Here is a 21,960-nt window from a genome sequence, read left to right as displayed (position 1 = left end):
AAATAATAATAAAAAAATACATATTCTAGAGTAAACAAGGTAAGTATCTATTTTTTGTTTATCTACCAGCAAAGGCAAAGCACTTTGGGTTTTGCATGAATAGCCTCTCTCTCTCTCTCTCTCTCTCTCTCTCTCTCTCTCTCTCTCTCTCTCTCTCTCTCTGCCATGGCTACACCAAACAAGTTCACCAACGGTTAAAATCTGATCAACTTAATAACAACAACAAAAAAAACACCTTATTCTGTTTTGCATAAATAGCATTTTCTAATTTTTGAGATTTTTTAACTTCCGGATATTGAAAGAAAACCAAAAAGGTATACATGCAAAAGATGGATTTTGAATTTTGATGGATATATAAGAAACATGAGATGTAAGAGAGTTTACACCCAAATAATGGAATTCCGTATCATTCTACATAGAGAGAGATAGACTACAAACTTTGTGGTAAATAATGCCAAAAGGAAAAAAGAAAAAATGGCACATCTATTTATGCACTTCGCAGTTGCTCATTCTGAGGTTAAACTACACGGCAGTGGAAAAGAATATAGTTGAAATTAGGCATCTACAGAAGCTCTCATATATATATATATATATATGCAACTATACACAAGAGAATCATGTGGGAACTTCAAATTGCTCTTCAAGCCAAGAGTTGTAATCTCTGAGTAGCTGCTCCACAAGCAAGGGAACAAGTCTGTCAAGTAGACCCTGCATAAGCCTGTTCATACCAAAAGTCCAGTTTCAATTCCAGGGCCGAAGAAAACATATGCAAGTCAGTCAGACTGTTTTGCAAACAGCAAGGAAAGATATATGACATATTGTTTCATGTAAAAATTTGAGCTTATGCATGCTGGTCTTTTGATGACTGTTGGAATATAAGAGACTTAGAATTACTATTCCTTAATAGTTTAAGTTTTTAGAACAATTAGTGAGTTAACATAGTATTAAAGCAAAGTCTTGAATTCAAATCCCGCTATCAGTCATTTATATATAATACCTACACCTTATTAACTATTCCTTAGAATATAAAAGCTTAAAAACTACCACTCTCCAACGACTTAAGCTTAATGTTATTATAATTTCAAGATTAGTATCTTCCAATTAGAATAACTTCAAAAAAGTGCATTGGAGGAATAGATGGAATAAGAATGTCTATCCCACATTTACTCCCATAAACAGCATGACCTTTCTTAACACAAGTCACAAATAAGCACCATCAGGAATCTAGAAACAATTTTTGCTTGTTTTTAGTTGAAAAAGGGATTACTATTATAAAGTTTCAACTGTCTAAATATGTAACAAAATAACCACAAGCTAATGAAATAATAAAATTAAATAAGAAATGAAGAAAATCAATATCAGTGGTTGGAAGGAAGATATTTATCAATGGAGGCAGTAGGGGAAAAATCAGCCTAATTTCCCATATCCAGTCTCCAAGTAATATAATTTATACACTAGTATGTGGAAATCCTACTTTTCGAAACCAAATGCTCCCTAAGCATTGCTAACCCCTTTTCTTGCCCAATATCCTGTTTCTGCTCCACCCATCTCCTCTTCTTTCCTCAAAAGTTTGGATTGATTGAAATTTGATATCCACTATTATATGCATCTGTATAATTTATGCATGAATACATATACCTTGTCAACTGTTCCTAAAGGCATAACTAACTTTGTTTAGTCTTACAAGTGATTTACATGATGGGGACATCTAAGATCAAAATTTGCAAAGATCATTAGAAGAATGCTTCCTGATAATTGAGCATAAGAAACTTTAGGTAGAGTTAGAGCAACCTAAATGACTTGAGGTTTTGCACCAAAGATTAATGTGTCATCAATATTCCCTTTGTCGACAGCAGGTCGATAGGAGATATGTTGGGCCCCGCATGGTCCATCTCACTCAGCACTCTTTCTGTGCCGATGGTATAAAAAGGGGGGGGGGGGAGAGAGAGAAGCAGCAGAGTGATAGAGTGAAGTAGAGGAATGCAGGCAGAGGTCGATAGCCATTGCCCTCCCATCACTCTTTTGCCACTCACACAACCTGCATCCATCTCTCTCTACCTCTCTTATCTTAGTTGCTAGTTTAATAGGCACTGGCACCATAACTGTGCTGACTGAGATAGACTGTGCTCATCAGCACATCACATGCTAACGAGCCCTTAGCACACCCCGTGCTGACAGCAATTAAATCCTTGGTATGGGTGGTGAAAGATCCTTGCCTTTAAGAATATCAATTACATAGGTACACATGTTTGTGCACACAAATAAATGAAAAGGACCTACTCCATTTTGTAGATAATTCATAACAATAGCTTCTTTTTCTTTTTGGGAAGAAATGGTGAGGACATCAAATTCAACCATGTACCAAACATATGGGTGTACTTGCGTAGATAGAGATGCACCACTAGACCAGTTTCACTTTGGCTTGGTCATTAATGTATCATTGAGTCTTAGTTAGACTTTGGTAAGTCGTTTTATGTCTTTTTCTATTTTCTGGTATTTTCGGACTAATTTTCAGCCCATTAGTCATTGGGTATGTTACTATGTTTTGACTTGTTTTGGTCTAGTTGAGTCGTGGTTCACTTATTAGGGTTTTATGTTGGCATTATAAATAGTTAAAAAACATTGTGTTTAGATAGTTTCTTGATAAAATAAAGACAGCTTAAAGCTTCCTCCAACGGTTTCCTGAAAACATAACTATCAGAACTGGACCAGACCAATTGGTCCGTGGTCAGACTGGTGAATCGGTGAAGCGATCACTAAGCTAGTCCAGTTTGGTTACAGTATTGCAATTGATTTAATAAAAACCAGTAGACTCAACCAATAAACCGTGCAACTCGAAAAGGTTCTATGACGACTGGGTTGCTCATTTTTCCAAATTTACCTAGTTATTCATAATGTTCAATTATTTTATTAATTTACCCTAAGGGTAATCTAGTCCTAAAATTAATTAATTAAGTATTTTTTAATTAAAAGTGTAATTAGGATATGATTTTGTACAAGTCATATGATTTGATGCACTTAAAGCCAAAGATTATTTAAAAATTGGATAAATAATAGATGAAATATAATTGTTTGATTTAATAGAAATTTTTTCTTCATTTTTTAAATAATGTAGAACTATAAATATATTATTTTAAATATTTCTAAATAAACCAGCAATTTAACCGGGTGAATAGTTAAACCAATAACCCAATGACCGACCTACTAAATCAATATTCAGTCTAGTTCCGATAATTATGCGTGAAGATCCCTTTCACTATGAAATCAGAATCCTAAAATGCGAAGTCTATAGTCTTTTTCCATAGATATGGTATCTTCTTCCATTCCTAATGTGTTCTTCAATGTTTCCATGACATCATGAGACTACTATGACTCCGTTGAGAGCCCCTTCAAATATTTTGATCCGGACATTTAATCTGTTATCCATAGATGGATTGTTGCTGATAGTTTTATTTATCATAATTGTCGTCATATTAACCTTTTCCTGCAATAGCATTTTGCTGAAATTTTCTAAAACCTATCAATTTTTCTGCACTATAGAACCCATAAATTATCTACCTGTTAGTTTTATGCTATCTCTTAGCTTTATTATATCATCTTCTTTATTAGTGATCTGATCTCAGTTTTGAGTGAAGGACCCTAGTCAGAGACATGCTTCCAACAATCTAACTCATTTTCAAGAAATTCTTAGTTGTGCAAGAACTTCAAAAATATAATTTTTTTCCTTTCTGAAGCTTATTTCCTGTCCCACAGAAAATATGACATTCTAAGACTTACAAGTTTCCAGGTTTTTCCACTGCTGATATTGGAAGCAAGCTGAATGGTTTTGTATAGACCTGTAAAAAGCAGATACGAAAGTTATATGGAAGTTTGACAATGAGATCAACAACAGCAACAACCATCACCAGGAAGTCTAATCATGAAATATTAGTCCATTCAATGTAAGGTTTATATGTTGAGAAAGAAGCCACGTAAGAAGATAGGGAAGCATTGAATTGTTAATCATAAATTGAAGAAGATAATATAAGAGGTAACGAAGAAAATAAAAATGGAGTGCTGTTGGAAATTGTTTCATATGAAAGCAACTTAATACCACACAAATACAGCCAATTGAGATGACTAGGTCAGTCCCTCAAGTTGCAGAAGAAAAAAAATCCAACGATAATGTAACTGCTGGCACTATTTGGTAAAGATAAACAAGTTGCAAATTTCTAATGCAATCGAGCAGGCAGCTTTAGAAGGATATCAACAGATCGGACTGGTCATGCTTCAGACCAAAGGTAAGTTTTGGTTAGTTGAAATACTTGAATCTTGTACTGTTAACTTGTTAAGAACAATCTGATTGGAATGTTTGTGTAACACCCCAATTTATAAAATAAAAAAAAAATCCCTGACGCACATGCCGAGCGCGTTCGTCATAGAGCCTGCCACCCCCCGTCCTCTCTTCTCTTTTCTTCTTCTTCCTCTTCCTTTGCCGTGCACACCACCTTCCCCACCTCCATTAATCCCCATCTTCCCCTCCCCCACCGCACCATTTTCTCCACTTTGCCAACTCTCCTTCCCCCGGAACCGACGAAGCCGAGTGCACGAATCGCGGTAAGCCTCAACCTCGTCGTTCAATTTCAGTAGTTAGTTCCCCTCCCTCTCTACATCATCCTCGGCGGCCGATGACCCCACGTCCGGCCGTCGGTCCAAGGGCTCCGGTGGAAGTGGCTCTTTGGACGGGCTTCGGGCCCTTGTGTTAGGAGGAGGAACTTCCATGGCCGCCGGCCATGGAGCTCGCCTCGCTGCCTCGTCGGCCACCCCGGCCGCGGGGCGAGCTTCTCCCGCTCTCCTGTAGGCGGGGAGGACGGGCGGTGGCTCTTCCCCGGCATGGGTTACGCCCATCGAGCCAAGTCGAGCCCTCCTCTTTTCCTCCACTTTCTTTTCCTTCCCTTCCTTCCCCGACATGGGCCACCGGCCGGGCCTCTGCTTCTAGTCCCCTCTGTCTCCCTCCCTCCTTGGTGGGCTGCAGGCCGTAGTCCACCAACCCGATTCCGGGGACTAATCCAATCTTGGTGGTAGCCCACCAAGGCCCTCTTACCTATTGGGTTAGGTTTGAGCCTAACCCAATACCCCCTAATTGGGGCCAATTGGATCTTATAACCCTGTTTATCTACTTCGATGGCCCTGTTTATCTACTTCCACCATCGTAATGACAATTTATTATCATGTGAATTTTAGGATTGACACTACGTGAGGAGAATTTTGGTATTCCGGAGGAGCCGGCTAGTTGAGGAAATTTAGTGTACTGTGGAGACCCCCCAGGCGAGTAGAGTTTATACAAGTCTAGAATAATGTAGTTACAGTTATTATACCTGTCATGACTGTTAGGTTTTTATTTGTTGGCAATTGTGTACAAAATATACTAAGTATATTTTTTCATGTATATGAACTTTACACAAGTCTAGAATATCTCTGGTTTGAAGAATTGCAAGATTATTGGAGAAAAGCCGTCGAGTTCACACCACGTTCACAAACGCGTTCGAACGTGGTGCGTTCACAAACGAGTTCGAACGCAAAATCTGCGTTCACATAGACAGAGAGCCGCGTTCACAAACGCGTTCGAACGCGGTGCGTTCACAAACGAGTTCGAACGCGAAATCTGCGTTCACACAGACAGAGAGCTGCGTTCACAAACGAGTTCGAACGCGAAATCTGCGTTCACACAGACAGAGAGCCGCATTCACAAATGTGTTCGAACGCGGGTACTGCGTTCACACAGACCGAGAGCTGCATTCACAAACGCGTTCGAACGCAACCTGAAGAATTCAAGCTGTCGTGTTCGAATGCACTCGAGCCCGTTCGAACGCACCAACAAAGTTTAAGAATATTGGACTTTCGTGAGTACGGATAAGACTCGAATTTGGCTCTATCTTGAAGATCGTGAGTATGGATAAGATTTGGATTTGGCTATATCTTGAAGATCGTGAGTACGGATAAGATTTAGATTTAGCTATATCTTTGTACTTTCGTGAGTACGGATAAGATTAGGATTTGGCTCTATTTTGTACTTTCGTGAGTACGGATAAGATTGAGATTTGGCTCTATCCTGGAGAGAATATATAAGGATAGTGTTGCCCTAACTTAAGTGGTTGAAGAAGCATTATTGAAGGAGACTTCTTGAGGCTACATTGGTTCTTCAACTAACAAGGCTTTTCTCATCTACAGATCTTAATCTTTCGTCTTAAGGGCTATCTAGACGAAAGATCAATCTAGAGGGTTACTGAGATTGGACTTCAATCACGAGAATCGATGAATCGTGGGTTCTAGCGAGCAAGACTGAGAGGAACAAAGTCGTTTGGATCGACGGGTTGTTTGGAGAGTCAGTCTTGTAACTGCTACTATTCTAGTGATTGGTTTTGATCCGAGTTTGGATCCGTGGTTTTTTCCTGTTTGGGTTTTTCCACGTTAAAATCTTGGCGTTCATCTCTACTTTCGTTCTTAATATTTCTACGGACTTTTACTTAAGCGAACGAATGATATCATTGCCTAGTATTTAGATACATACTTGTGTCTAGGGGTTTTTTCAATGACACTGTAGGAAATGTTAGTATTAGTACATGCATTTAGTGTACTATGATGTATCTTGACATGTGCAGTTATTGATAGATTACTCATCATAATATTATGAGAATGCTAGCATATGCATTAGTAATGATGCTCTACATGTATCTTATATGATATACCATTATATAAATATTTATTGTGAATATAGAATGTAACGATCATGATGACTATGACATGTCTTATACACTCACAGACACTGCACCACTTTCACCTATCATTAGTAGTCAAGTTCTAACTAGACAGTGCCCCTACTCACTCAGCCCAGGGTTAATGGTAGAGTGTGTCTTATATGACTATACTATTAGCGGCCTATACCTGAGGTCGGGAGCCTGTGTGGCGTTCAGGTAATTATACTGCATAGTCAGGACTAGATTATAATGATAGAAAAACATGATTGTGAGGCGGGGATATATCTCTAGAGGTACCCGACGACGCAAGGTTAGGGCGTTCGTTGATTAGCTGAGGGGTCCCGATTCTCCCGCTAAGAGCGGTGATGATTTATAGAGAGTGAGATATGGGCTTACGACCGAAGTCCTTAGTTTGATGGCCACAGACAATCGATCACATATAGTGGCATTACTGCTAGATGTGTATATATCTCCCCTCGATGTATGAGATGATGGATGGTTATGTGATGGATAATTTTCTTGAGAGTATTTACCCTGTGTGGTGAATAGCTCGGTGAACTATAATAAATATGATTAATGCCTTAGTAGGCATGAGATGAATAAACTACTCTTTTATTGCTATGCATAACATGTAAACACTATGATTGAGATTTGTATGAATAGGAGATTGTATCAAGCTTTATATCTGTGTGGACTTATCCTGATACATTTATGAACTAGCATGTTCTAGGATAATGACTGGTGATCTTTATCGATTGCATTGATTTAGTAACTCATGATAAGTTATTTCAACAAGCATATTGTTATTGCTAGCAAATATAAGCATACAATGGATATGCGCATGTGATTTCATTATTTTAGATTGTATGAATCCCTCGCTGGGCTGTGAGCTCACCATCTCTTGGTGGCATTATTTCAAAGCTAGGGGACATAGGTGCGGGTAGCGATGAGTAGCTGCCTTTCTATTTCAGTATGTCTATTAGTTGTATTGAGCCCCTGCAAAGGCGTTATGATTAACGATGTATTTTCGACTTTAGCATTATATTTTGGATGTATATCTGGAAGGCTTATTGTGGCCTATGGAACTTGCATCCGGACTCTTATGGTTGAGTTTATTTATGATCTGAATTTGTGCTGTTGTTGAGTTTATTACTGACAGGTCATATGATGCACCGCGTGGGGGGATTTACCCACGCGGTTTACATGTGTATTTGGAGGTTTAGGTGTTTCAGTTTGTGCAACATGACAAGCTCTTTTGAGATATGACCTCTTCAAACATATATTACATGACTTACGAATTATGAATCAACTTGATATCATTCTCCACCATTTCTTTGTCAATAGCCTGCCATTTACAAGAATCTAACTTTTACCCATTTTGAATATCAGTATTGTCACTATGGTAGGGATGTTATATACCTAAGCTGCTAGGAAATTGTTGCAGTGTGTAGCGTCCCGCAGTATAGCTTAAAGAGCTTCATTTTGATTCTAAAGAATCTGCAACCAAATCATTCATCTAATAGCTTTCATCTTACAGTGAAAGCTACCAGTGGAGCCCTTTGCTGTCTACTGAGTGATGAACAACATATATCTATAAATTGTAATGGCCACTAAAGACTCCAAATTTATCTGCTGATTCAAAATGAAACTTGAAGGGAGGGGGGGGGGAGTCACCCTCTAAGCACTGAAAATTGACCAACCAATGACTAGGTTTCTCTATTAGTCAAAACAATTATTGCCATGAAGCAGTAGGAAGTAACTGATGGAAGCAGTCATTTCAAATAATGAAATAAATATGTTTCCAAGTGGAATGATGCATTGTTCCTAGTAAGGTCGAACTGGAGAATATAAAGTGTCTGACTTTTCAGATAAACTTTCTTGATGCAAAATGCAATATTACCAAAAACTGAGTTTTGGTACTCAATGGCAAAAATAAGTAGGGTAGGTATGAGAACTAAATAAAGAACACGAGAGTGAGTGGTATGACCACTTTCCCTTTGGCTTGAAACAGTGCCAAGGCATGGGCTACCATGGATATGAGAGAAAAATCCAGAGAGAGGGAAATGCCAGTTTTGTAGATGATTATAGCAGTTTTAGGCTTTTAGCTCCACTAACTAATGGATGCAGATTCTTCAACTAGGAAAATCCCCTGGGATCGAAGATTTAGCATCTCTAAAGCATGGACGTGGGACACCCATGGTTTGAAAATGGTATCACAAATTTTAAGAATATTAGGATCTAGCATTTAATTAATGCTGTATCGACATACATAAATATGTGCAGTAGTACAGGGCAAAGAAGTTTTCCTGTCTGCTGGAGCCTGGAGTTCCTATAGCTGTAACTTGTAATAATAAGTGATTAAAATTTAAGTACTCCTTATTTCACCAAGTATTCCTAGTACAAATGCTACATACTTGCAAAAATATGTTAAACTCGGGGTGTGCACCGGCAAAAAAAAGTTTGGTTTCTGGCTAACCTGTATCTGGTAACCTCAACTATCAATCATTCCACGCACAATATGTCTTAACTCATTTGGTATTTTTTTTTTTATCTTTCTTTTGTTCAGCTATGCATTGAAAGATGCACTCCTAATTCAGCATAGCATGGCTAAGAAAAGCAGCAGGATAAAGTTACATGGCAAAGTTATGATAATTTGTCTGATCTTATCCAGATAATATAAGTTACTCAAGAATATATATATATATATATATATATATAGAGAGAGAGAGAGAGAGAGAGAGAGAGAGAGAGAGAGAGAGAGAGAGAGAGAGAGAGAGAGAGAGAGTTACACTCATAAATAATGCCTCATGAGAAGTAATAACTCCTAGAAGTAGGGGTCTAGCTTCCCATATTATCAAGTTACAAATCAGCTGTGCTACTTCTGAACTTAAGATACTATATATATGATGTTATAAAATGACTCTTCCCTTTGAAAGGTAGGATACCTATCCTAAATTCATAATGAATATATAGGTGTATATAACTATCACTGAACAACTCAGATTTAACTAGGGATTATTCTGTTAACATCAAAAGTATGTAAGAAACAAGAGTACCACTTACAATTTAGCCAGATTAATCCAGAGAGGTACAAGGAACAAAATAATGCCAATAACAGATGAATACCATTCTCTAGGCAAGCTAATGATTGATCTACAACACCCATATAGTTCGTACCTCAAGGGTGACTTTCAAATTGACATCCACGTGTATAGTTGGCTCATAACCATTAGCCTCCCACGTTATATGGTTTCTCATGAATGCTGCAATTATTTAAAGTGAATATCAACATCTTCTGTTAATGTATTTTCAGAAAGAAACAGATTGTGTCAGTTACTAGATTTTGTAGGATTATCTGGGACCCTAAGGAACATTTATGTTGAGTTGATGTAAAACAAAAATCCTACTTAGAGATATCTGTAATTTCAAATATCAGATGACCCCTTGCTAGTCTCATATTTGTGTATAACCCAAGGTGTTGCTTTACTGCTCAAACAAGATATATAATACATATAAACAAAATAATTTTTGAATGGTCTTAGTGATAAATATACTATTCATATTAATCTGAGCAAACTTCTATGAATTGGGGTAGTATGTCAACTGCTACAGGAAGATGCTGTACTATACTACTATACTATAAATGAACAAGTTTCAGGTTAAAGTAGATAGATTGTAAGCATATAGAACCATATTTCAAATTTCAAATTTCATGAATCAGCTGAAGAATCACAAAGGTGCAACAAATTAGCATATACCTGAAAAGAGGTGATTTTGCTTCTCTACTGTTTCAGAACCCTCGAACTGCAACAAACAAATGTGGATGAATGGACGTTCAAATCTTTATAGAGAAAATCTAAACAACTTATTCTGCACAGAATTTCAAAAGCTCTTAATAAATCTCAAACTGCTATAAAAATATAAATTGCTACCAGAACCATAATTTCTATAATGTAAGGGATTTATGTGTTCAAAAATACATGGTTCAAAGTAAAAAAAATACTGATTGTGTTTCAATTTGATTCCAAAAGAGATAAAAATGTTTCAGAGGATGAACCTTTGGCTTAGTTTTCACCTTTCAGTGCTCTTGATTTAGATCATTCTCAACATGTAAATATAAAAGAATGGAAAAGTCATAAAATTAACAGAGAACAGGGATAACTCACATGTCGTGATAAAACTTAAAAGACCACTCAAATCCAGCAGTATCAACACTATGATATCTCTGTGGCTACAATATTCTTTTTTGGAAAAAAGGGAGAGAAGAAAACTGAAAGGAAAACTTAAAAAAATATATATTGCAGGAAAAAGAAACTATTTACAGTCCTTCTCTATCCAAACTATTTTCTAATTGCATATTGCTGGATAGAAATTATAGGGCAAGAGGAAGAATGTAGAAGGCTGTGGATTTCATTTAAAGAATAGAGTAGTTTCGTACAAAGAGAGAGATATAGGGAGGGACGAAGGGAGGGAGGGAGAACTAAGAGACGTATAATTATATCTTTTTAGGCATATCATGGGTCAAATTTGAGTGGAAAACACAAAACACAACTTAATAACCTAAAGTTACGGTTTAGCTGGCTTCCGAACTCATGCAAAACCGGCCAAAAAACTGGCGAGTGTATTGATTTCAGCCTTTCGGGTATTGATTGAACCATTCTATTTACAATGAAAACCAAGGGGCATCAATATACAAGAATTTTTCATTTCTTACTTGTTCCGGCATTATCCAAATCAAACTAGGAGTTAATCTATCTAACAAAAGTAAAAGAAATTTAAATTCTTGATAACATATGTTACATGCATGCGCGCACGCACGCACACACACATTTTATAGAGCATCCCACTTACCTTTGGATGAAATGTGTCTTGGTAAGCTATAGCAAACTAGATAAATGATAGCTTGCTCTTTTAGGGCATAAAGTATCAGTTTTTTTTTCCTTATCTACCATTTACATATTCAATCATGGATCTGTATTTATGCAAAAGTAAGAAGAGGTGGATTGGGTTCACTTCTAATGTCAAATAACAAGATTCGCACGTCCATTCATTATTCAACCACTTTGTCAAAAGTCTAGCTGAAAAAGAGAATAGATGCAGATTTGAAGTCAGAGGAGTCTCTCAGAGATTAGCTATTAATTGAAGTTCCATATTGTTAATAAAGTTCCTAACTAAGTTAGGCAAAAGTATCTATCTCATAATATGGAAGCAAGTGGCTGAGAAATCAAATATTCTATTAACAAAAAAGAGAATCAGGTCTTGTATTTGCAAAATTAAGCTTCCTGCAAAGCTATCCCATTTTTTAGCATACAATGATCATTGGAAATTGGACTTATTCAAGTTCTTTGATAATTGGCTCCTATAGTAGAAACAATCAGGGTCATCACTAGGATACCTATCATGCTTGATCCAACAGAAATTCCTTCCAGAAAGAAGAGAGGAGAGTTTCATCTTTGTCGAGATATATTGGCAGTTTGGCGCACACGTAACAGATTCGGGGTAACCAGGTAAGAGAAAGGGGCCAAAACTTTTATAATTACAAGTCCATCAAACTAAGAAATTCCCAAAAGACTTCCTCTTTGACACAGTTTGTGCTGAGAGTATAGGAAAAGCCTTGGCAATCCCAGAACTCGGCAGTTATTTGATATGAAAGTAACAGTCTGGCTTTCATAATCACTTGAAATGCTTATTCAACAAAAAGTCTGGCTTCCTTGTACTGCAGTAAAACCTAATCTAGAAAGTTCAGAGGATCATTGCAATCATAAGGAGAATTTCTTGTCAAACAAAGAAGAATTACCACAATTATCTCTTTCATGGAACTTAACTATAAAACAAGAGGTAAAAGAAAGAAACAGCAGGAAATAAGTTCTCATTATAGTTCCTTTTATATAATGAATCTTGTGTAATTTGCAATCAGTGTCATTGTCTCACTAACATCTACACCATTTCCATCCTACATTTGTTACCACTATGATTATCACTAGAATCACTTCAGCGCAACTCTGGGATCGTTCCACCATCTAAACATGAGTCATGAGAATACCAGCATCATCAGTAAAACCTCTACCATCATTTTATTTGTTGCCATTGCCTACCAGCAATCATGAAAATACCTCAATCGCTTGCAAAACCACCACCGTTCCACTCTACAATCATCCTACCAGTCATGACCACAACAAAATCATCACCATTACCCATTAGTAGTTCAAACTATATGACAACAAATTGGACTTCGCTTATGTATACAAGTAAACTGACGGTGACAGTTTATAGGCCTGGTGCTAAAAACGTAATGGTTCTGATTCTGCACTATTACAATACACCTAGCTATGCTACGATCTACAGAAATGGCAAAGAACAATGAAATTGCAATGCGTCTAATACAATCATGAACTCAAACCAAACCGCAATTAATTTACTCACCCTGCAAGACAACATCTCAACCGTGCAGTATTCGTCGGTTTGTGTCACCCTTAAGTCCAACACAGGTGCCACTTCGAACTTCAGAAACTGAATCTTATGCAAAGTGCACCTGCATATGCTTTCTTCAGATCAAATCATGGTGATAGCAGGACTAATTCCATGCACGCCTATAAGTTGTACGGTGAAATGCCTCAACCAGACCTATAAGTGTTCGCCTCCAAGTACTCGAAGCTTTGCAAAGCTCTAGTGTTCAGCAGCGACTCCACGCCCGACGGGTGGCGGAGGAAGTCACTAATTGGAAAAGATCTGCCTTGCTGCTCCGGAAGCTTGATCCTTTCCCTGCGCTCTGCAAAAAGATTTGCTGTTCTTCTACTGCTACTACTGCCGCTGTTATGGAGAGCGACGATTTCGGCGTTGGCGGATGGAATAGCTTGGCGTCTTCTTGCAGTGGGGGAAGAGAGAGCAACTGGGCTTAATTGAGTACAATAGGTAGATGTTGGAAAAGCGATATCTTGAGTTGGGTTGGAGGAGAGGAAGAGAGACCGGATGGTGGTGGTGGGAAGAAGAGGAGAAGGAAGCGCGCGGGTCGTCATTGGGCATTTGGGTTGCTGGTTTGGCGAAAAAGCGAGAAGCTTTCCCTCCTCCGCCAGCCAAAGACGGAAGGTAGAAGGTGGACAAAAGAAGAGGAAATGCAATCGGAGAGCAGAGAGGAGGAAGGACTTCAGAAGTATGTGGTTCATATTAACTGCATATCACGAGTAACCGAGGTTTTTCTTTTTTTCCGTTAAAACGAGAGATAAATAGCCTACACAAAACTCTCTCCGTAATACCCCGTACTTATCTCCCGGATATCCAAACACGGCACGAACTCGCCAAATTTTAATCAGGCTAAGCCCATTTTAATCAGGCTAAGCCCATCCTGAGCCTAATTTAGGCCCGGCAGATGGTAGTAAGTGGCATAGGCTAAGCATTTGCCCATCTAGCCCGACCCGAAAGTCCGATCCACTATTCTTATCTATGGCCCGACTCATAATACATGCATATTCCTATAATTTTTTTAGTGTCACATTGGATATTTAGTAAACATATATCAATATATAAGTATGTCTTTATATAAGCCCATTAAACTCGGTCCAATAAGATATATTATTTTTTATATTTAACTCATTATGTTAAACCCATTATACCCAACCTAAGTCAAATATCTAATAGGCTAATGAGTAGTAACGAGCTAGAATATTTTAGCCCGGCCCGAACTTAGCCAGGCCCAAGTGATTGGTGGGTTGGGCTGTGAACAAATATTTACGCTCGGTTAACCCGAAAAGCCTAGCCCGAACCCGACCTGGCCCACCCGATGATCAAGTCTACTCGTAGAGAGTAGTTCGGTTGCTAAATTGGATAGCAAATCATAATATCAGAATATACAAGATAAAGTCCGCGATTAGATTCTATTAATATTTGTACGATTTTTTTGGTTAGCAATTAACTTAACAAAACTTTGAATGTGTAGAATATTTTGTAAAGAGCATGATAATGGGGATTTAATATATTGAATGATAAATGATTTCAAGTGGGCGTTAAGGCGTTCGAACGAAAGCTAAGGTGTTCGAACATATTTGTTCGAGGCACAAAAGCCATCATTTAGTGCCCGAACGGCCCCTTGGGTGTTCGAATGTGTTTGCCCGAGGGATAATAACAGCTTGTAGCATCCAAGCGATCCTTCATAATGTTCGAACTCTTTTTCCCGAGGTACAGTCTCCTTGCTAGTTGCTAAAGCATTCAAACAGCTCCTAATGGCGTTTGACACATTTGTTCAAGGAACAGAAGAAGCTATTGGCGTTCAAACAGATGTGCAGGCATTCAAATAGTTTTTCTCTTAAGCATACAAATTTGTCCAAGACGTTCGAATGGGGTGTCAGGCGTTCAAACAACTGTACGGAGGTGACTCGTCTATGTCTAAGTTAGTTCTTTGGTTGTCTTTTTGCATACATACCTATATTAGTCTTTAAATCCTAGTTGGGGTGACTTGATAAGAGAACAAATATTGTAGCCCTAGAGGAGAGTTTTGTGAGTTTTTCATTGATTAGAGAAGATAAAAGATTAGAGAGTCTACAAAGACTTTCTTATCATTTCTATTACATTCTTCATTAAAAAAAGTACATATCTTAAGGATCACTAAGACAGCTTTATTCAATCTCAAAAATCACAAAGACCAATTAATTAACCACGGGAAGCAATCTAGCGAGCAAGAAAACTTTAGATATAGCTATGGGATTTAGTGGATAATCTGTAAGTACTTCTTGTATTTGTTATATTATTTGAGTAGTTACTTTAATCCTAGTGAAATGGATTTGTGGTTTTTACCCAGATCTAGAGTTTTCCAGGTAAATCTAGTATGCTTGTATTGCTTAATATTTTTCTGGTTATCTTGTATTGTTATGTAGTTCTGTACAAGGTCGTTTGGAGTTAGTCATAGATTTTTCAATATTAATTAAAAAATTTCTTAATCATTCGGGCCAAAATAATAATATTCTTAATAATATGATCGATAAATATGGCTATTAAAATAAACAAGCTCTGACTTGTATTTGAAACGAGTCAAGCTTGATCAATTGAATCAGGCTCGAATTAATTTTAAACAGAGCATAAGCACATGCCGGCTCGATTAGGCTTAGCTGGATAATACTCAAATTGTATATATTTATAAATATATGGTAAGTAAGATTCAAATTTAGTTACATACCTGATTTTGATTTTATAAAGTGTATATCAAAGATTCAATTCAAGCTTAATTCGAGCTTAATGGGTTCTCCTTCATCAAACATAATTTGATAAATATTAGTATCTACTTTACATCTTTTCGTATGTACATAATTACTCTAGAGAACTCATTCTTTATATAAACGAATTCGTAACCTTTCTTGATGTAAAATTCTTTAAGAAGTACCTTGAATGATTGTACATTGGCAAAATCATGGCAATATCTATGACTTTCCGAGTCCTTCTCACTCTTATATTTTTCATAGTTAGGTTGATATTCATCACTTGAGCTCATCAAAAGCATCAAAAGTCAGGACTCTTTTTCTTTTGGCAAGGACAAGTGTAGGTTTGGAAGAATACAAAAAGGCACTACTAACATCTTGAAATTCACCTTCACTCAATAAATCCTCTAAACAACATGATTCTTCGCTATTACTGCTCATCATACCTATCACACTCCTTATCACTAGAACTGCCTTATCTAAGTATTGTAAGAATCTGTATCTATTAGCTCCTTAGTAGATACATATGTTTCTAGCTTAGAAGGTACATGTATTAGCTATAGAAATTCATCAGCTAGCTTAAGAACATATGTTAGCTGAGAATGTTTATGTGCTGGCTAAGAAGATGTTGTTGGATTATCTATGTATCATTCTACCTCCTCCAACCTAGCATATATTCCGAACTGGACTAGAACATTATTATCACTGATAATTTTACTTAACCCAATGTTCAAGTCAATACCAAGCAACAAGAAAAAAAAAATCTATTTTGAGATAAAATTAACTAGTAAAAAAGTAGAAGCACAATAAGAAAAATATAAAATATCATGGACCAATTCGGACATATATTTTTAGGACCTTATGCATGTCATTTAATTGCATGCACAATGGCAGTTCTAGATAACTCTAGATATATAGTCAAACAAAAGGGGGATCACAAATAGAGAAATGTAAACATCATTTAATAAAATATAGAACCAAGAGCTTTATATTTACTATGTACTTATTAGAATATATATATATATATATATTATACTTAAAATTGATTAATAGATCCCTTTAATTTTTATTATTTTTAATTATATGTTATAAAATACTTATTGAGATCTTCAAAATAAGATTAATATTCAATAACTTCATAAGTAATTTTAAATTACTAATTTCTAATTAAATAGGTAATTTAAAGAAAAAATTAATAATGATGAATGATTTTAATAATTCATCGCTCAACATAAAGGTAAAAAATAGGGAGGCTGACTTTGAGCTTTGAAATTCATTAATTAAATACTTATGAAAGAGGCACACTAGAGTAAAAGAATGTTACTTTTATATATTTTTGTAGCAAAATGATGTATTTCATATTTTAGTATTTTATGTTTACAAAAATTACAAAAGAATTTTGAGACAATTGCTGATTCTAAATAATATCAAGAAAAGAAATTATACAAATTAAAATTTTAAAAATATTAAAATTTTAAAATAACTCTAAAATATTTTAATATCAGATTTATTTTAAAGGTCTGCTTGAGATATTTCCAATGGTACTATTTGATTAAAAATTAATTAATAAAATTAATTATATAGTCAAATTTGATAATTAGATTTTAAAATAAATAATACGAAGGAATCTAAAATAATGGCTTAAACATTTAGAGGGTAGAGTTGGCATTTTAAGAAAAGGAATAGTGATTTGGAGCTAGGTCCAAATTTGGAATCCCAAGACTTCAAATATAGAGCCAAGAGCCCAGTGCACTCCAATACACCGAGCTCTATATTTAAAAATAATAATATAATATATATAATTATATTATTTATTTTAAATAACTTAATAGGTTATCTTCATGTTATTATTTCTTAATTAAAAATATATGGTTATAAAACTCTCATCGAGATATATAAAATAAAATTATATTCAATAGTTTCATAAGTAATTTTAAATTCCTACTTTTTAATTAAACGCATCGAAATTACATTATACAAACTAAATATCTAAATAAGCACTACATTTTTTTTTTTTTGAACAATTCAAAGAGCTGTGACCAGCTATATATTAATAGACGGTCGAGACGTTGCCGCGTCGACAGTTAGAAGATTACAAAGCTCAGATGGAACCTGGCTTAGCCGCTCTGCGTAGCAGTAGCCAGAGGCCACCCTCGCCTTCGCTGCTGCCCAGTCTGCCACTGCGTTGGCTTCCCTCCCTACGTGGGCAAGCCTAACTTCCAAAAATTCTTTTGCTATCTCCGCGCACTCCTGCGCCAGATTGCGGACTCGCCATGGACAGTGGTCCACCTGCTGCATGCATCTGATGGCCTCCGAGCAGTCCGTTTCTATCACCAACCTGCTTTCTTTGCTCGCCATCTGCAGGGCCATTCTGATGGCCCAGAGCTCGGTTTGCAACGCCGAGTTGCCCGGGCACGGTTCCCATGCCGCCTGGACTAGCTCCCCTTCAGCATTTCGGAGAATTGTCGCTGCACCTCCTTGGTGTGCGCCGGGCTTGAACGATCCGTCGGTGTTGGCTTTAGTCCAGCCCGGGTCCGGTGGTTCCCATCTCTTCCTCCTCCTCCTTGTCTTCACATTCTTCTCTTTTGTCTTGAGCCCATACTCCTCCGCCATCGCAACGGCAGATCGGACCACTGCTAGCTTCGCCATCCTCTTCCCTCTAAACACCACTTCGTTTCTACATTTCCATAGAGCCCACAGCGTGCAGGCAATCTTCCCTTTGATCCGGTGATCATTCTCTTTGGTTGTACACCACTCTCTCGTGATCCAGTCTTGGTCTATCAACGCTGTCTCCACCCCTTCACTGGAACGCAATATCTCCCACACCTCTCGACTGTATCTACACATAAACATGAGATGGTCGATCGTTTCAGGAAACAACCCGCACATTGCGCAGCGTTCCTCGGCACCCACATGGATATAGTGGAGGTAAGCACTCGTTGGGAGCCTACCCCACAGAAGTTTCCAGTAGAAGACTCTAATTCGCGGGGTGACCGGGAGCCGCCAAAGGTTTCTCCACCCTTCCCAGTGGTGGTCACTCTGAGGAAGAAGAGAGTAGTATATGGCTTTAACCGTTGGGGTTCCCCTTGGGTGCGGCCACCAGATCCATCTGTCCTCACTGGTGGCGGCACCCATGGGGAACGTTGCTATTTTGTAAGTCAGCTCAACTCCGACCTCCCTATTTAGTCTCGCCGTAGTCCATTGCCTGCCTTTGGTGATATCTACCACGCGCAGATTTTCTTCCATGACTGCGTTCGCCCATTCCCTCGGCTGCCTGCACCACGGGATCTCGTGCAGCCAGGGGTCATAAGCGGCGCTCGTGGTTCGACCGTTCCCTATCAGCACTCTGCAGCCCGTTCTGAGCTGCTTGGCGGTTTTTGTTAGCGCCCTCCACATCCATGATGGATTTTTGCTCTTTGTGATCTCCCACGGGTGCAGCATCCCATACTTAGCCTGCATGATTCTGATCCAAGGCGCCGGCTCCCTGTTCAACATTTTGAAAACCAGCTTGCCCAGGTGCGTGGTGCGAGCCTCTTTTAGGCGCCGGACACCCAGTCCACCCTGCCGCTTCGCCATAGTCACCTGTTCCCAGTTCATCAGGTGGAGGCCGTGGCCATCGTTATTCTTCCATAGAAAGTTTCGAGCTTTTTTGGTTATCTCCTCCAGAACCCCGTCCGGCACCCACGTGCTTCCCAGCCAGTAAGCCGGGATCGCTAGCAGCGTAGCGTTGATCAGGGTTAGCTTGCCCGCTTGAGAAAGGAGCGACCCTTTCCAGCCAGCTAGCCGTTTGCCGATTCGCTCCACCAGCTCCTGCTGCTCCTTCACCTTCACCCTCCGGCCCGAGATAAGCACCCCTAGGTATTTGAATGGCATGCCTGCCACTTGCAAGCATAGTTGGACGCTAAGCTATCTGCCTTCATCTGCCCCGATCCTGCTTGGTAGGTACAGCTCCGATTTGCTGTAGTTAACCCTCTGATTGGTGATGAGTTCATACCGGCTCAAAGCTATCTAGAATGCTTTGGCATTAGTCGCAGAAGCTTCCGCCATGAGCAACAGGTCATCTGCATAGAGCAGGTGGGACAGGTGCACATCTTTGACCCGATAGCCGCTCAGCAGGCCTTGATCTACCTTCTCGTTAATGATCCTCGATAGAACTTGCGTGACGATGATGAAGAGGTAGGGAAATAGCGGATCTCCTTGTCTCAGGCCGCTACGGGGCATGATCCATTTAGTCGGACACCCGTTGATCAGCAAGGCGAACCTTGGGGAGGCAATACACGCCTGCACCCAGTTGCACCACCGAGGGGGGAAACCCATCCGCTGAAGCACGCCGATCACCGCCTGCCAGCTAACCCGATCATACGCCTTCTCCATATCCATTTTGATCATCATAATAGGGTTTCCTCCCTTGTCATTCACCATTGAGTGAGCCACCTCCTAGGCTGCCAGCGTATTATCCTCGATGCTTTGGCCCGCCACAAAAGCCGCTTGCTCCGGGCCGATGATGTTGGCCAGCATCTTCTTTAGGCGGCTTACCATGATCTTAGCTATTACTTTGTATATGACATTGCACAGTGCAATGGGTCTGAAGTCCGCCACCTTCATCGGGAGCTCCTTCTTCGAGATCAGGGTTATGAAGGTGTCACCCCAAGCTTGCGGCATTCTTGCACTGCTGAAGAAATGACCTACTGCCTGGCAGAGACCACCGCCCATGGTGTCCCAGTACTGAGTATAGACTTCCGCTTGCATCCCGTCCGGGCCCGGGGCCTTTCCTCTCGGCAGGCTCCATACCGCTTCCTTGATCTCCTCCGCCGTCACTGGCAGCTCTAGGGCCACCGCTTCCTCGCTCGAAATTTCGGGTAGGGAGGGCCATTCAGCTCTCCTACCGTCAGGCACATCAACTTCCGCCCAGAGGCTTTGGTAGAATGCCGTAAAGATTTGGTTACTTCCTCCGGCGCCTGCACCCATCTGTCCTCGCCGTCCAGGATGCCAGAGATCTTGTTACGCTTTCTTCTGATTGTTGCCGAGATATGGAAGAATTTTGTGTTGCGATCCCCGTCCTCCGTCCACCTTAACCGAGATCTCTGCAACCATTTGATATTAAGTTGTCTGTTAAGGGCTATTTTGCAGTTGTATAGGCTTCTCAGCCTCTGCATGCCCTCCTCCGGCAGCTGGCCGTTGGCATCTAGCTCTTCTAGGTTTGCCAGTTTGGTGTTTGTGTCCGAAAGCCGCCTTTCCACACTTCCGACCGCCTCACGGTTCCAGGTGCTCAAGGTTTTTCTCAAAACACTCAGCCGGTGGGAGAACGCATGCATTGGATTGCCCCCGGCGTGCCTCGCCCAGGTTTCCTTTACAATGTTCTGGCACTCCTCATACTCCATCCAGAGGAGCTCGAACCGGAATGGTCGCTTGATCCTTGCCATGGCTGCCGGAACCTTGAGGAGCAGCGGGGCATGGTCCGAGGCTCCCCTATCCAGGTGCTGAACTTTGCAGTCTGGGTGTTCGCTTACCCATTCCGTGTTGCCCAGGGCAAGGTCCGAGGCTCCACTACACGTCATTGCTAAAAATATTAAATTATATTACACAAAATAGTCATAAATTAATATTTAGTATTACATTAGAAAATAATTTTGAGTCATTATCCAGATAATTTTAGGACACATCAATTTTAAATAGAAAAAATATTTATTATATAATTAAAATTAAAATTTTAAAATAACTGAAAAATAATTTAATATTAGAATCATTTTAAAGGTCCCGACGAGACCTTTCCATTGGTACTATTTTTGTTAAAAATTTATTAAATAAAACTAATTATATAATCAATTTAACTATCTAGATTATTTAATAAAGGATACAGATAAAATTAAAATTATTGAATTAAATATTTATAGGGTAAAATTGGAATTTAAAAAGGTCTAAAATTAAATAGAGCAGAACTCTAAAATTTTTGGTGGGGCTCTAAATTTGGAGCCTCGCTCTTTGGAGCCCCATTGGAGCTCCAACGAGCTCCAAATTTGGAGATTTGGAGCTCGGTT

The 21,960-nt window shown here is 39.0% G+C and overlaps 3 protein-coding genes across 3 annotated transcripts; all 3 read right to left on the bottom strand.

Moving 5' to 3' along the window:
• Positions 1-332: 332 nt before the first annotated feature.
• Positions 333-13,971, bottom strand: LOC140780752 (uncharacterized). Its single transcript, XM_073126498.1, has 6 exons — positions 13,362-13,971; positions 13,161-13,269; positions 10,496-10,541; positions 9,915-10,000; positions 3,778-3,836; positions 333-718 (listed from the first exon to the last, which is right to left on the bottom strand). Exons 1-6 carry the CDS (start codon positions 13,898-13,900, stop codon positions 616-618), a joined length of 942 nt encoding a protein of 313 aa, XP_072982599.1. The 5' UTR covers positions 13,901-13,971; the 3' UTR covers positions 333-615.
• A 5,959-nt stretch (positions 13,972-19,930) lies between these two features.
• LOC140780342 (secreted RxLR effector protein 78-like) lies at positions 19,931-20,344 on the bottom strand. Its single transcript, XM_073125806.1, has one exon. It carries the CDS (start codon positions 20,342-20,344, stop codon positions 19,931-19,933), a length of 414 nt encoding a protein of 137 aa, XP_072981907.1.
• Positions 20,345-20,748: 404 nt separating this feature from the next.
• On the bottom strand, positions 20,749-21,480 carry LOC140780339 (uncharacterized). Its single transcript, XM_073125803.1, has one exon. It carries the CDS (start codon positions 21,478-21,480, stop codon positions 20,749-20,751), a length of 732 nt encoding a protein of 243 aa, XP_072981904.1.
• Positions 21,481-21,960: the final 480 nt, after the last annotated feature.

This window comes from Typha latifolia, chromosome 1 (assembly GCF_019914945.1).
Source record: "Typha latifolia isolate L0001 chromosome 1, TyphaL0001v2, whole genome shotgun sequence".
Taxonomy (NCBI): Eukaryota; Viridiplantae; Streptophyta; class Magnoliopsida; order Poales; family Typhaceae; genus Typha; species Typha latifolia.
Note: the sequence above shows the minus strand (reverse complement) of the source record. Positions and strands in the feature narration are given on the sequence as shown.

What these genes read in the sequence shown, in the direction of transcription:
- LOC140780752 (XM_073126498.1), bottom strand. Translation starts at nt 13,900, where the DNA reads ATGAACCACATACTTCTGAAGTCCTTCCTCCTCTCTGCTCTCCGATTG. An exon ending in TTGAGATGTTGTCTTGCAGG is followed by an intron (nt 10,542 to 13,160) that starts GTGAGTAAATTA and finishes TGTTTGTTGCAG; the next exon opens with TTCGAGGGTTCTGAAACAGT. An exon ending in GTGGAAAAACCTGGAAACTT is followed by an intron (nt 719 to 3,777) that starts GTAAGTCTTAGA and finishes TGGTATGAACAG; the next exon opens with GCTTATGCAGGGTCTACTTG.
- LOC140780342 (XM_073125806.1), bottom strand. Translation starts at nt 20,344, where the DNA reads ATGGTGAATGACAAGGGAGGAAACCCTATTATGATGATCAAAATGGAT.
- LOC140780339 (XM_073125803.1), bottom strand. Translation starts at nt 21,480, where the DNA reads ATGACGTGTAGTGGAGCCTCGGACCTTGCCCTGGGCAACACGGAATGG.